Raw genomic sequence first — 13,660 nt, 5'->3', positions numbered from 1 at the left:
ATTAATAAAGCTGATTTTGAGCTGTCTCATCACTTCAGTTACCAACTTCAACTAGTGAGCCCTGATGTGCTAATAATCCAGAAGGAGGCCCTTGAGTGGGGACAGAGGAAGGACAAAGCCGCATGAGGAAAGGAATCTGTATGTTCAGGTAGATTGGCTTTGGTGCTGAGTTCGATAGCTTTTCAAGTTGTGCACACACACACACAGACACCAACCCCTTCCCCTCAACTGATACAAATTGTAGGTCAAAGATATGGTGTACAGGTAACAAAAAGATTCAGTCATCACATCATTTTTAAAGGTGTCCTGTGGAGACCCTTGGCTTGTGCAGAGAGCAGAGTGACAGAAGCCAGCTGACATGGCCCTGTTACTGCTATGGCAGGGGAAAAAAGCACTTTAAAAGCAACCTTATCTTGTGTATCACCTTGTTGGTATTTAACCAGCCCAGAATGGAGAGATTCAAATAAAAAAAATGCTATTTAACTCATCTTTATTTAAGCTTTGTATTTTGTAGGTAGATTATAGGCAAGATCATTAAACTTTATTTACAGTATAAAATACAGTATTTTTATCAATGAAGTAATTTTGAGTGGCAGCATATATTACAACTTGCACTGCATCTGAGGCTGCTCATCTTAACCTAACTACAAGAACATGAAGCCAAGTTTGACAGAATTTAGGGGCAAAAACCAAAGCTCTGTCTCGTGAATTCATTGGCTGTTGAAACAAGATGTACCAAAAATGCAACAGAAATAAACTTTGCTTTTAGAAATTAAGATAAAGAGTGATTTGGTGGCCAGTCGGATTTCACACGCTGCTTTATTTGGTGTTGCAGCAATGCTAGCATTTAGAATTTCCAAGAGGCTCCTTCTGTTTGATGTCAGGAATGGGATGGATAGTGCTCGTTGCATTATGCTGGCCCAGAACAACTACCAATACTTCATGCTAGGAACACTCGCTGACTTACCATGCTGAAGCATATACACCTACAGGGCATCCCTTCCCAGTACACAAGCAAATGGACACTATAGAACAAAACGTGTTTAACTTCAGATAGAGACATGAAGCCTAGAGGTGCATTAGTATGGAGTAGCTGTAAGTCTGGTTTCAAATACACGTACACAAGTGTTGTCTATTATCTACAAATATTTATTTTAACACTTGGATGTAACTACAGGAAGCCCTTGGCACTGATAGAAAATATTGATTCACTGTTAGGTTACAAAAATTTATACATAGCAAAATTTAATGCTCTTTACATAAAAATATTAGACTACTTAAACAAAACTTCAAAAACTCCCAGTAATAGCTACACTGAATTAGAAAAGAATTAGGCTTTAAGACACTGCCTCCATTATAACCCTTATGCAAACACTGGGCTAGAACATCACCTGCATTGCTGTAGAAATGTCTCCTTCATGCAACAGGTAAGAACATACACTAGGCTATTTTGTCATATTTGCTCTACACTGATCAACTTTGCCCCTTTTTTCAAACTGTCAAATTAGACTTCAGTATTTAACAAACAAAAAAAATATATTTGAAGTTACTCCCACCCCCAAAATGCCATTTCTTTTAATACTGACTTGAAGAAATTTGTGCTTCCCTTTATATTCAGCAAACAGTCAAAACTATCAAACCACACGTCAGCTTAACATGGGTATGACTTGAATATTCAATTTTTTCAAATGACTGATGTATTTTACCTCCCCCCCCAACATTTATATATATATCATATAGAACAAACACCAAATATACCATCACTAATACTCAAGATATCACTGAATGCTTCTGAAGAAAATGTGAATTAGAAGGCAGACTTCTATGGGAAATGACTTTAAAATGGCACCAGTTTGTTTGTTGTTGTTTTTTTCTGAACACCACGTTTTCTTAATGTGCTAATTAAGTTGTAAAAAGGAAAACACGTAAGCGCTGACTATAAATTTGCTAAGCACCAAGATAGAGAAAGGTGGACATCCTGTATTCTGTTTTATGGCTGTAATTTTTATTGTTTGTGTAAAACTCTGCAAACTTTCTCATCCACTTATTTGGAATAGTCAGATCAGTGTCATTTTAATAAGGTAACACTTTTCACTTACTTAAAATGTAGGATAATGGTCTCCTGCCACTATATAAATGCTAAGACATTTATAGAAAATAAATATTAAGGCAAAGCTGACATTTATTTTCAAAGAAGGGGATCATTATCCAGATACGGGGATCTGCATTCTATTAAATAGATAATAAAAAGATTAAAACTTGGGATACCTGCTCAATGCTCTTGTAAGCACAGGAGCACGACTGCTTCATCATAAAAAAGTGTGGCACAGAAGTAGAATGCTGTTCCTGTGGCCCATGGAAAGAGTGGTCAAAGACAGCTCTGTTGCGCCTTAGAAACTGCTGCAACTGTGCTGTCACTTAAGCACGAGCTGTCAGAAATCTTAGCCAGCCACAGTCTCATTTGGTATATAAATGGAGATCCTAAATCGCACACGGTACGCGTGCCTCTGCCTAAGGTCTGTACAGAGATCTACTGCCTGCTGGTTTGGAGCACCTGCCAAGGTTTGGTGCAGGACATCATGCGGTAGAACATGCCAAATATTAAATACCAAAAGTCTCCAAGAAGAATAATTTGGTCACTTGTGAAGTGTTGCCTTTTAAAATGCCTGGAATAAAATCTCCATTCTCTGTATGAAAGGATGGAAGATTACCCGTGGGAAGATTTCCCTATGAATGTGTTCCAGGAGCTGGAATGTGAAGCTTTTGCACTTCTCTCTAATTTTGTTTGGTAGACACACATCTGTACTGCAGAGCAGCTATTTGTTGATTTGTCAGAGCTACAGAATTCTTCTGCGGAATTACTGTGGCAAACATTTATGTGTAAGAATTGAGTTGCTCTTTTGACCGAGACTGGATATCCTGAAGCTCCTGTTCTTCTTTTGCTTTGATATCTTGGTAGGCCTGCATTTTGCTTGCATCCTTTAAGTAGGCCCAGTTAGAAGACAGTATCATGAGGAAGTGGATCTGGAAGAGAAGGGTGAGCATGATGGCTAGTGAGCATGTCAAGAGGCAAAGCAAGCTGCTAGTCAGATTAATAGGCGCTTTTTAACATAACGACCAAAACAAAAGTTACTCTACGTTAATAAGCATTCTGTTATTAAAACAAGCACGGAGGCTATTTTTTCAAAGATCTCTAGAATTTGGCATGCTAATAGTTCAGTTGGTTATTCACAATTTAGAGAAAGTTAGTGTAACAGTAATAAAATGAGCTACGGAGTCGTACGGATCAATTAAAATGCAGAATGGGGGGGAAGCAGGAAGAAAGTTTTGCACGTGGCAATTTATGTAATCTGTACACTACAAGGTGCTCAGAAGAACTGCTTTCTAAGGTTGTGTTGTTTATGCATAGATCTAAGCCCAGTTTCTGGTAATTCTTTTCCCCTCAACAAGCAGACGAGAATTCCGCCCTCCCCCTGGAAATAGCCTCAAGCTGTAAACAGTTTTATTTACGTGAACAAGGCTACATTAACATATTGAGAAATTAAACAACAAAACATGAGTCCAAAACTACGCAAAAGCATGCAATTACTGGATTAAGAAGTCTTAATCATATAATTTTATAACTACATTTTAAACTTCCATTGTCCAACCTCAGGTGAAGAGTTTTATATCATATATAGCAACTGGTTCTTTATTATTATTGTTGTTGTTGTTGTTGCTGTGTGGTTTTTTTTTTTCTAACTTGTGCATTCATCTCTTCCCAACTTCTTCTCACCATACTTCACACAAAAAATCTACATCTGAAAACACTGATTCACTTTTTCTTTAGTCCCAACAGTGTAAAAAGATCTCTACACTCTATGCATGGTTTTGCTTCCTGTGCAGTCATACTTACAGTTTTGAGATCTGGCTACTGAGAAATCAGTTACTAAAGTGCGAGCCATACAAGAACAGAAGCTATTTATATATGCTGTTTGTTACCAGTTCAGGGTCCAAAAGAAAGAATGTGATTGTTTTACGCAGAGCTAATAAAAAGCTATATTTCTGTCCCAAAAGAACATGATTTGGAAATTGCTTGAAAATGATGTAAAAGAAAATAATCAGCTTTATCTTCCGTGCACTGGAAATACAAGCTAACTAATTCATAATACCTGGGATTCTGATTTCTGCCAAAGGAGACTGGCACTTCTTTACAATTAGTTTTCTTTTTTATTACATATATTTTGTATGCTCAGGGGTGGTTGTATTTGGCATTTCAGGATGAAGAATAAATTAGTAATTCTGACCCTGCACCATTCCAGTATTTGTTTTAGAGATGACTGTCAGAAAGCAAGAGGAGACTTTGAAAGGAGAACATCCCGTCTTCAGCAGGATGAGTTATAAACACCCTTACAGTAACTGAATCCTCTCAACATAAAAGAATAGCCAGACCTCACCCACATCATAGTTCATATACAAGAAGTCATTTTATTAATCTGATAAGCTAAATGATGCTTACTGAAGCTATTTACAATTAACTGTAACAAAATTCAGAAAGCTAGACTTTTAGCCTAGGGTGTCAGTGGTATTTCAAGCTACGCAATGCAGCTCTTTACTGGGCTTATACAATTTAGAATTTAGTGCAGCAATCTTCCCGACTCTTAAACTTCAAAACAGCATAGTTATATGTAGTAGCCATCATGTAGATCAGCTGGTGGAAGAGAACAAAATACAGGAGAGTAAGATACAACAAGGTGAGCGGTCAAGCCCATTTGGGCAACTGTCGATACTTTTACAACAGATGTTATTCTGAGCTTCTTCCAGGGTGAAGATGCGAGATAAATAACTTGCCATTTATCCAGGGAGGATAACCTACATCTGGATCTAAGTATTTCATCAGCAAATGGCAAGTATTGCAGCTGGATTTGGCTGACATAAAGTTAGAAGCTGGCAGCTAGAGGAAGCGTTAGATGTTTGAAGCAAGTCACCTTGTTAACGTCCCTTTTTCCAGCTGCTACCTGTAATTGGCATTGGACCAGGCAATTGGCCTGGGTCCAGACAAAAAACCCAAGAGGTTACAAGCAACTGATCAAATAAACCATAAAAATGAAAAGAAACAGCAGACATAAAACCAGAAGTAGTGGGTAGAAATAGGATTTTCAAAGGACGTGCAAAGAATTTTATTCTAAGGGTGGGGAAAGTGGGTTAAGACTTCTTATAGCAAAAGTCTGGGACCTGCTGACCTGTAATGATCAAACCATAGCAGGAAATAATGGCAATTGCAGTGTGTCCTCCTTAATGTCTAGTATCACCGTCTTTAAGATACACAAAATTTAACTGTAAAGCATCTTAAGCCTGAAAGGAACATGTTGCACAATAAAACAAAAAATGCTACCCACCAGTGCTATGACCGTGGCACCAGCTCCAGCACAAGCCACAATGAACAGGTGATAAGACATGTAGAACTAGAGAAAAAAAAAAACAGGTTATAACATTGAAGTAATTTATGATAGCACAAAATGCATTTTAACTGTTCTAGAAAATAAGGATAATAAAACTGTAGCAAGGTATTTGAAGCTTTAGAAAATAAAAATGTTCTGAAATAACTTTCATTTTCTGGATGATCTAATACAGAATAATTTTGGTGTTGTGTTTAAGTAAATCTCTTTGTACTATTAGTATTAGTTTTCTCCAAAAGTTTCCATCAAGTTATTTATTACACTGTGCCCAACTGACTCAGAGGCAAAAGCTGCACACAGGTTATGTTTCTGTACCTCATTCGTGTTGCAGATGTTCTCTAAAATCGGGCCACAGGCTTTGCCAGGTACAGCATTCCAAGGGATAATACCTGAAATACCACAGCAAGAGAAACCACTAATTTTAGCAATCAACACACACTTTGTGTTCCTCTCTTTTCCACCCACTGGCCAGTTGTGTTCCCATTCTGGGCATCCGCGCGATGACCACTACAGCTTTAAGTTGGCAGGAGGAATTAAAACAGCTCCCTCAAGTTGTGCTTTCTCCCTACACCAGGGCTCGTTGCCAAGACATGTTCTCAGATGTGGTTTTCCCATATGGCAGCCAAATGTTTAGTTGGGTTTTTGCACTTCAGGTCGAGTCATATACTGCCTACGCCCCAAGTCAGCATTGGAAAGGGATAAACTGCATCTTGGAGGCACTTGGTACCGTTCAGGATGGCACTTCATAGAATCATAGAATAACCAGGTTGGAAGAGACCCACCGGATCATCGAGTCCAACCATTCCTATCAAACACTAAACCGTGCCCCTCAGCACCTCGTCCACCCGTGCCTTAAACACCTCCAGGGAAGGTGAATCAACCACCTCCCTGGGCAGCCTGTTCCAGTGCCTAATGACCCTTTCTGTGAAAAATTTTTTCCTAATGTGCAGCCTAAATCTCCCCTGGTGGAGCTTAAGGCCATTCCCTCTTGTCCTGTCACTTGGGAGAAGAGGCCAGCTCCCTCCTCTCTACAACCTCCTTTCAGGTAGTTATAGAGAGCAATGAGGTCTCCCCTCAGCCTCCTCTTCTCCAGGCTAAACAACCCCAGCTCTCTCAGCCGCTCCTCATAAGGCCTGTTCTCCACTTACTTGATTAACTTCTACTTAAATAAGTAACTACTGTAGAAGAGTGTGAATATGGAGGTAGAGGGAAGCATTACAGATTTTTATTTTCTGTTTTAGTTCCAGCAGGTAAAAAAGCATTAAGTGAATGCTTCTACAAGAAAATTCAGTCTGCCATACCTCACATACTCCCAATTATTTTTCTTACATGACTGAAGAATCTGAAAAGTCAACTGGATCTAGAAGGTTTAAAGTAATCTAAACTTTTAGGCCTGTAACAGATGTAAAGCTTAAGCAAAAGCTGTTTGAAATAGGAGAAAAACAGTTTCTCTCCTCCATATAACTTGCATTTCAAACTCAGTTGGCTGGAATTAGCAACTCTGTAAGGGGCAGGTCATTATTTCAGCATGGTATGGCTTTCAAAAAGATTTTACAGGATTTACTTTAAAGCCAGTTCCTTCTCTGGAACTGCAATGTTTGAAGCCATTTAGCTACTGCTTCCACTCAAAAATGCAGGGACAGTTCAGTGACACAAGTTGCCTGCTAAGAAGCTGCTCCCTCCCATCACTTATTGAAACCCAAATGATTTTACTGATCAGAGGAACAGCACAGCCCCACGTGGCGCTTGCTCATATAGCAGTGAAAGAACCAGGAGAAGCAGACAGATAGAGGAGCACATCTTCTCCCTGCACTCCTAGGCTTTGCTGCTGAAAAAAAGGTCTTCCTAGACTCTTGCTGTTAATTGCTAAAATAGGATGCAAACATTTAACCAATTTGGCCCTTCTTGCTTTTAAAACCAATATATCTTATCTTCTCCTACTAGACTTAGAGCCCATATAGGAAAGTTTTCCTATCAAGCTTTCCAACCAAGCTTTCATTTTCAATTCTGAATGTGTTTTCTCAGCTTTGAATGATTTAGTCCAAAGAAAAACATTCCTAGAAAACGCTAGCTAAATGAAGCCAGAAGTAATGGTGACAAAAACTCTTCTGCACAAGGGAAGCTGAAAAGATTAACTTCAGGAAAAACACACCTTAAGGATGAACTACTTGAAAAGTCTACCCTGTTTTAAGCTATCATCCCACTCCTCTGATACCTGCAACCCCCCTTAGACTTCTTGTGTGTCATCAGAAAGCAGCATTAATATTTAAAGCAGGCTCGTGATTGCAGGTTTTTTAACATAAAGTAACTGTTTACAGCAAAGTTCAGGTGTTAACTTCATATTTAAATGTAAAATCAGCTCTTTGAAAGGAGCAAATATATACGTATGGGTCCAAAAAACCAGAATCTGTTATCTATTTCTCAGCACTGTTTCTAAGCAGTTTTATTTTGAGGCAGATCTATTTTTAAACCTCACATTATAGTATTGGAAACCACTACAAAATCATTTTAGATAAATGACTTGCCAGCTCAGTTAAATTGATTGCATCTGGAAAGAGATCAGTGTAATCTGAATTAATTAGAAAAGTAACAGCACTTTCAAAGACAGAAGATGCTTTTGCATTTCATTTATTTGATAAGGCTGAGACAAAACTACTGAATATAGACCAAGGAGAAGGATAAGACATTTAATCAGGATTAAAATAAGTACCGTATTGCCTGATATCCACGCAGATCTGGTCCCCTGGAACTGTCACATTTGTCTGAAGAGATTTGATGACTTCACAAGTTGACCATATGTTATAGAACATAAAGACAGGCACAGCAGAGAAGCCGAAGACCCCAAGCCAGGCCACTCCAAGCACATAGGTGAGGAAAACAAACTGGGCAGAGTAAAAACAAACACTTCATGATTATTCTTTGAAAAGATACTTGAATTTTCCTTAAAAATGCTTCAACATAATCTTTAATCATACTTTCAGAGTGCAAGAGATAAACCATTTGATTTCCAAGCATAAGGTCAGTATTCTCGTTGCTTATAAATGCTTTGGTAGTTTAAGTGCTACTGAGAAAGTAATTCCAACGTTCCCTTTTTCATCATCCTGCCTGAGTAAAGAGCTTGCCCTCCTGAAAGGGCAGTCCATTAATTTCTCAAGCCTCTCAGCTAAGCAGGGATGCTAGTTGTAGACTAAAACCAATAAAACTCCTACAAAAATCAATTTAAGGAGTTTTTTTAATTAACTGTAGCATACTAGCATTTCTATACAACTTGCAAACCAAAACAATACAGTGAATCGATCTTCACAGAGCGCTCCCATACTCCCTGATTTATTGAAATCAATTTTGAATGTAACATTTGAGAATACTCATTTTTAAAAACACACCACAACTGTTACAGCAGATAAAAAAGATTCAATTGATGTCATACATACTGCCAAGAAAATTAGTTACTTCACCTTAGGAAATCATGGATTTTCCATTGAAATTTGCTGGTTTGGGTTTGCTCTTTTTTAAAAACAATTTTTACATGCATTTTCTTTGTTAACAGAATAAAGTATTGCACTCATCACTTTGGAAATCTCCAGCTTCTCCCTCCCACTGGACCTCTTCCATTTTCTCTCTTCTTCCAAGTTTTATGGTAAACAGTAGCTCTGCCATTGGTTTCTAGCTCCCTCCCCCATGGTGAGAGGATTTGGATCCTATTTGGAAAGCAGGGGAACGCTGTTACATCTTGCGTGTTCCCTTTTACTTAACTCTAGGTGGACTGGAAAGCACTGATGCTGTATGATCTCACTTGAAACTCGTGTGCCAGAGAAGAACAGCAAGGATGGGAAAGGTTCTGAGGGGGAAGGTTGTTTCAGCCTGACCCAGAACCGACAGAATGAACTAATGCTGCAGTGCTGGACGTTAGCATCCTCACAGAATTTTGTCTAGATGCAGTGAACAACACTGCAAACGTTATCACAACAGTTGAGCAATTGGTTAGGGATTACAGTCAAAAAAGGCACTGTGTGGATGGAGGTGGAAATGCTCACAAAGCTAAGGCCCATGAAAAACCCAGGTATCCTTTAAGTTATACCCAACTGAAGTGAAATACTGTATTTTATATTAGTGCCATACACCACACATGTATGTTTTATGTGAGAACTCTTTCTTTGGATTTGGTAAAGACCAAGTGGACCAGTTTAAAGGACTTTTGTAGATAGATACACATGGTTTTGCATACCTATATGTGGAAGTGTGCATGGAAGTACACAAAGCCTTTAAACTACTGAGATATCCAGGAAAAAAGCACACTCCATCTCGCATTTAATGTGCTGGAAATGGCTATTCTGCAATACCACAGCCAACACAAATAATTTAGGAGAGCTGGAAGCCTGTCTTCTATAGTAACCTCATGCAAGATGGAAGGGACTACCTTTCAGGACCTCACTCGGTAATGTAACAGAGGAAGAAGCAGAGGAGGTCTTGATCCAAGTGGCAAAAAAAAAAAAAATCACTGTATGTCCAAAAGTTTGTTGTCCATACCCAGCTGCACCCCCTAATCCGTTAAGATATTACATCTCCTTGCAAACCTTGGCTAACCCTGGTGTTTTTTCAGCTCTACCCCTACACAGTGGCATACAGGTATTTTTACACCATTACTGTCACCACTAAGCACTGATGGGTCTTCCCAGAGCTCCAAGCCATTACTCAGCTGCTAAATTCTCTCCTTCATTGTGTAGGCAAATATAGGAAAACATGAAAACATGTTTTTGTGTCAAATTTCCACGTGTCACACTGGTATCTGAATAAGCAGCTGACAATCATGTGCCTGCAACTACTCAGTTGAACAAGCAATTGTCTGCACCACTGAGATGCACATATGTGTGTGTTTCTAGTGTTTTTTGGTTCTTTGGAAAACATTGCTTTAGATCTAATTTTGTTCTTCAGCGAAGATTATGCCTGCTAGAAAAAAGAGTAAGTGAATAGCTGCTTATCTGGAAAATGATAGGATGTCTTATTTTTATTAGCTCCTGCAAAATTCACAAAGTATCCATGAGCACAGTGAAAAATTGTTAACCCTCTTGAAAATAAACATGCATCTCCTTTGTATTTAACCAGCTGAAAGTACATATTTTTTAGGGTACAGGATATAGGTTGTATATTAAAATGCAACAATCGCATCAAAAGCCTCTTCTTCTTTTCACCCACATTCTCCCGTGGGCGATCTGTCATACCACTTAGCTTCCTCCATAACTACGAGCTTTGAATTCAGATTTTCACAAATGGCTTTCAAATCCTGTCTCAGAAACACAGTTATGTCTCTGTTCTTACAGAGTGCGCCCTAGGGGGCAATGTGGGTGAGAATCTGAAGTTTTATTTTTAGTTAAACTTTGTTTAAAATTTTGTTCTGATACAGAAGTATACTGTAGGGAAGATGGCTTGTAATTTCAAGGCTTCAAGTGTTTCAGCTTTATGAAAAAGACTATTTGCCACCTGCAAAAAGCAAGCAGCAACTGATTCAAGTGCAAAGATGTTGCAAAGCTTCAGTCATTACTGTTTGTCTTAAGGATCCAGACATCCCCGAGCAGAAATGACTACGGAAGTCGGAGGCATTAAATTTTGTGATTTAAATAGCTCTGCAAACTATAGCTATTTTACGGTCTGCCTTTAAGCATCACTAGTATGCTCCATGTTTAAAAGTACAAATTTAATTTTGTCTTGCATTCAGTGTTTTAAAGTTAGCAGTCTCCATCAGCTAAGTTTAAACCTGTAGGTTCAGCTTTACGACTGAGATGGCCATGGTAGCACCCTGACAGTCCATCTGCAGAATTTGGATTTGACCAAGCATCCTTGAAGTTCAAAGAAGGAACAGCCACAGGGATTGACTCTTACTGCCCATCAGGAGTTAAACAAAGAAGGCAGCGATATACTGTCGTTCAAAAACACAGGAGTCAAACTGAGCCCAACAGGTTTCAGCAAGCAAAGATGACTGTTCCCATTTCTAATTCTACTCACCATTCCACTGATGCAGCGGCCACAAGCTGTTGTTTTGAACTCTCCATGCAGCTCCTTCACAGCACTTGTTGTATAAAAACCTTCTGCCAAAAGGATTATTCCATATAAGAAGAAAAATGATGCAATGCCATAAATAACATACTGCATTAGCTGTATTCTAAAATGGAAAAGAAAAAAAAGATATTATGACATTACAGTCTTATAAGGAAAAGTCAGTCCTCCTAAATCATAACAGGCATGAGGCAATTCCTTTTCTAGAAACACAGTTCAAGGCTCCTTAATGCATTTTAAGCAAGCAGGCTGCAGGAGAGCACCAGTACAACTATCCTGCTTCTACAGGTAAGCCACACTGATGTGCATTAGTCTTAAATCTGCTTGAGCACCCCTTCTTTGTGCTGCAGTTCTTACACTGATTGGTATTTGTCACCAACTTGAAGCCTCAATTTCATGCCTCCGCTATGGAGATTTTTTGGTTTTCTGTTATTGATTGAGACGCCCCACTCAGGGAACGTCTGGCAGGCATGACAGAGTAGTTTCAAATCAGCAAAGGCTGGAACTGCACTACTGACTAAACTACCAGGCTCCATGGTGATTCCTCTGGCTTAGGGAAAGAAAGTAGTCCTGAAACTTTACCGTTTCCACCTGTAACATCCTGTTCATGAATGTTTGGGAAAAAAATTGCAAATTCAATGATACTTCTCTGATAAAATCTCTGCAATGTGCAGTCAACTCTCTGTAGGAGGGATGGTTTGATTTACAGACCAGGAGGGTACTTTCCAAAGTGAGCAAGTAGTTTCATAGTGCCTTAAGTCAAGCAGTGCTGAGTTCCCCAAAATATAATTAATTTTTTTAAAAAATTAAAAAAATTCTTAGGAAAGGCTTCCATTTCAGGTACTCTGGAACCATCCAGAGGAAGAAGACTGCAGGGCACATAGCATAAGCACTTCCCTTGGTTTTGATTTGAGAACATCCTTGATTTCTTAAAAATCTACCATCTGCAATGACACTCTTAACAGTATTTTTAGCCTGGCTAGAATAGGCAAAGAGTAATTTCTAAATATTAGCAATCAGATTCAGTATCTGAACTCAATTGTTTTGGAGGATCAGAATGCTATATCTTTCATATGACATTTCTCCTGGTCTCCAGAAGTCATATTTTGTTATTAGCACAGATACTCAGGAACTTATACCTTCTTAAAAGTATTTTGACTGGTGGGCTGTTTATTCTGGATGAAGCTATCTACAGAACAGAGAGGTTAATTTACATACATATATACTCCCCGGTTTTCTAAGGATAAATATATTTTTCCTCAAATGTTTTCTTCAATTTTTACCTCTCTCTAGTAAGTAAATGCTAGCATACAGGTACCTCTCCAAAGAGCATCTGCATGTTTTAGCTTAATTTAAGGAAAACTGATTACTACCATTTATATACTTAAATGTAATTCAGACAGATTGCACACTCCTTGTATCAAAATAAGATATTGCTCATTTAAAATTACATGTGGGAAGTGTGATGTTTATTTTCCAAACTGATTAAAAATAACAGGATAAATCTGTTGCACCTGTGCTGTAAAACATGAAAAAAAAGTCAGCATTTCAGAGAGAACAGAATAATTCACCTCACCATCATTAATAGTCTAGGAGGAACTTGATGCATTTTACCAGAAATTAGTAATATGAAACCTGGTTAAAAATCCATTCCACAAAGGCTGCCCCACTAGGATAGTTTTAATTTATTTTATGTCTCTTTGGCCTTAAGTTATTTGCCCCTTTTTAGCATCTCTTCTCTCTTGCCTTGTTAGAACTCCACAGAGCCTAAGCCCTCAGCTGCTTCAGTAGGAATTACACATTTTCCCAGCTGCTGATGCTGTCTTGACAAGAAATGTCATCAACAATTCTGCAGAATTTAAGATCTGTTGCCTGTTACGGCTACTTTTGCAATTCCTTCTGTTTTGCTCAAATGAAGACTGATGCAAGCACAATGACATTCTGTTAGCCGATCACTGAAGAACAGCTGCTTAGTTTCTTGCTAAATATTGTGACTAACTGCAGGGTCCCTGTGGCTCACGCGCTGAAGTTGGGGATGTGGTGCCCAGCCACACCGTGGGGCTGGGAGGAAAAATGGGATCCCAATGAGTTGCAGTTCCAGAGCTGCATGGCAGGTCTGGGCACAGAGGGTCAAGCCCAGAAACGGTGCTGTGGAACCGATGTTAGTGTTC

At 38.8% G+C, this 13,660-nt stretch overlaps 1 protein-coding gene across 8 annotated transcripts in view; it reads right to left on the bottom strand.

The window, feature by feature from the left end:
• Window positions 1-1,128: 1,128 nt before the first annotated feature.
• GPM6B (glycoprotein M6B) overlaps window positions 1,129-13,660 on the bottom strand; it is a 109,500-nt gene continuing 96,968 nt past the window's right edge. For 5 of the 8 annotated variants that reach the window (XM_069874969.1, XM_069874960.1, XM_069874942.1 and 2 more), the window contains 5 exons: window positions 11,439-11,595; window positions 8,149-8,320; window positions 5,754-5,827; window positions 5,379-5,444; window positions 1,129-3,024 (listed from right to left, as the gene is read on the bottom strand). In XM_069874969.1, the coding sequence (XP_069731070.1) occupies window positions 2,875-3,024; window positions 5,379-5,444; window positions 5,754-5,827; window positions 8,149-8,320; window positions 11,439-11,595 (619 nt within the window). In that variant the 3' untranslated portion in view covers window positions 1,129-2,874. Of the gene's footprint in view, window positions 3,025-3,742; window positions 4,691-5,378; window positions 5,445-5,753; window positions 5,828-8,148; window positions 8,321-11,438; window positions 11,596-13,660 lie in introns of those variants that run through there. The other 3 variants (XM_069874978.1, XM_069874988.1, XM_069874934.1) reach the window with 1 other exon arrangement.

The sequence above is a fragment of the Phaenicophaeus curvirostris genome, chromosome 1, assembly GCF_032191515.1.
Source record: "Phaenicophaeus curvirostris isolate KB17595 chromosome 1, BPBGC_Pcur_1.0, whole genome shotgun sequence".
In the NCBI taxonomy this organism is placed as follows: domain Eukaryota; kingdom Metazoa; phylum Chordata; class Aves; order Cuculiformes; family Cuculidae; genus Phaenicophaeus; species Phaenicophaeus curvirostris.
The sequence above is the reverse complement of the archived record's forward strand: the minus strand, read 5'-3'. Positions and strand labels throughout refer to the sequence as shown.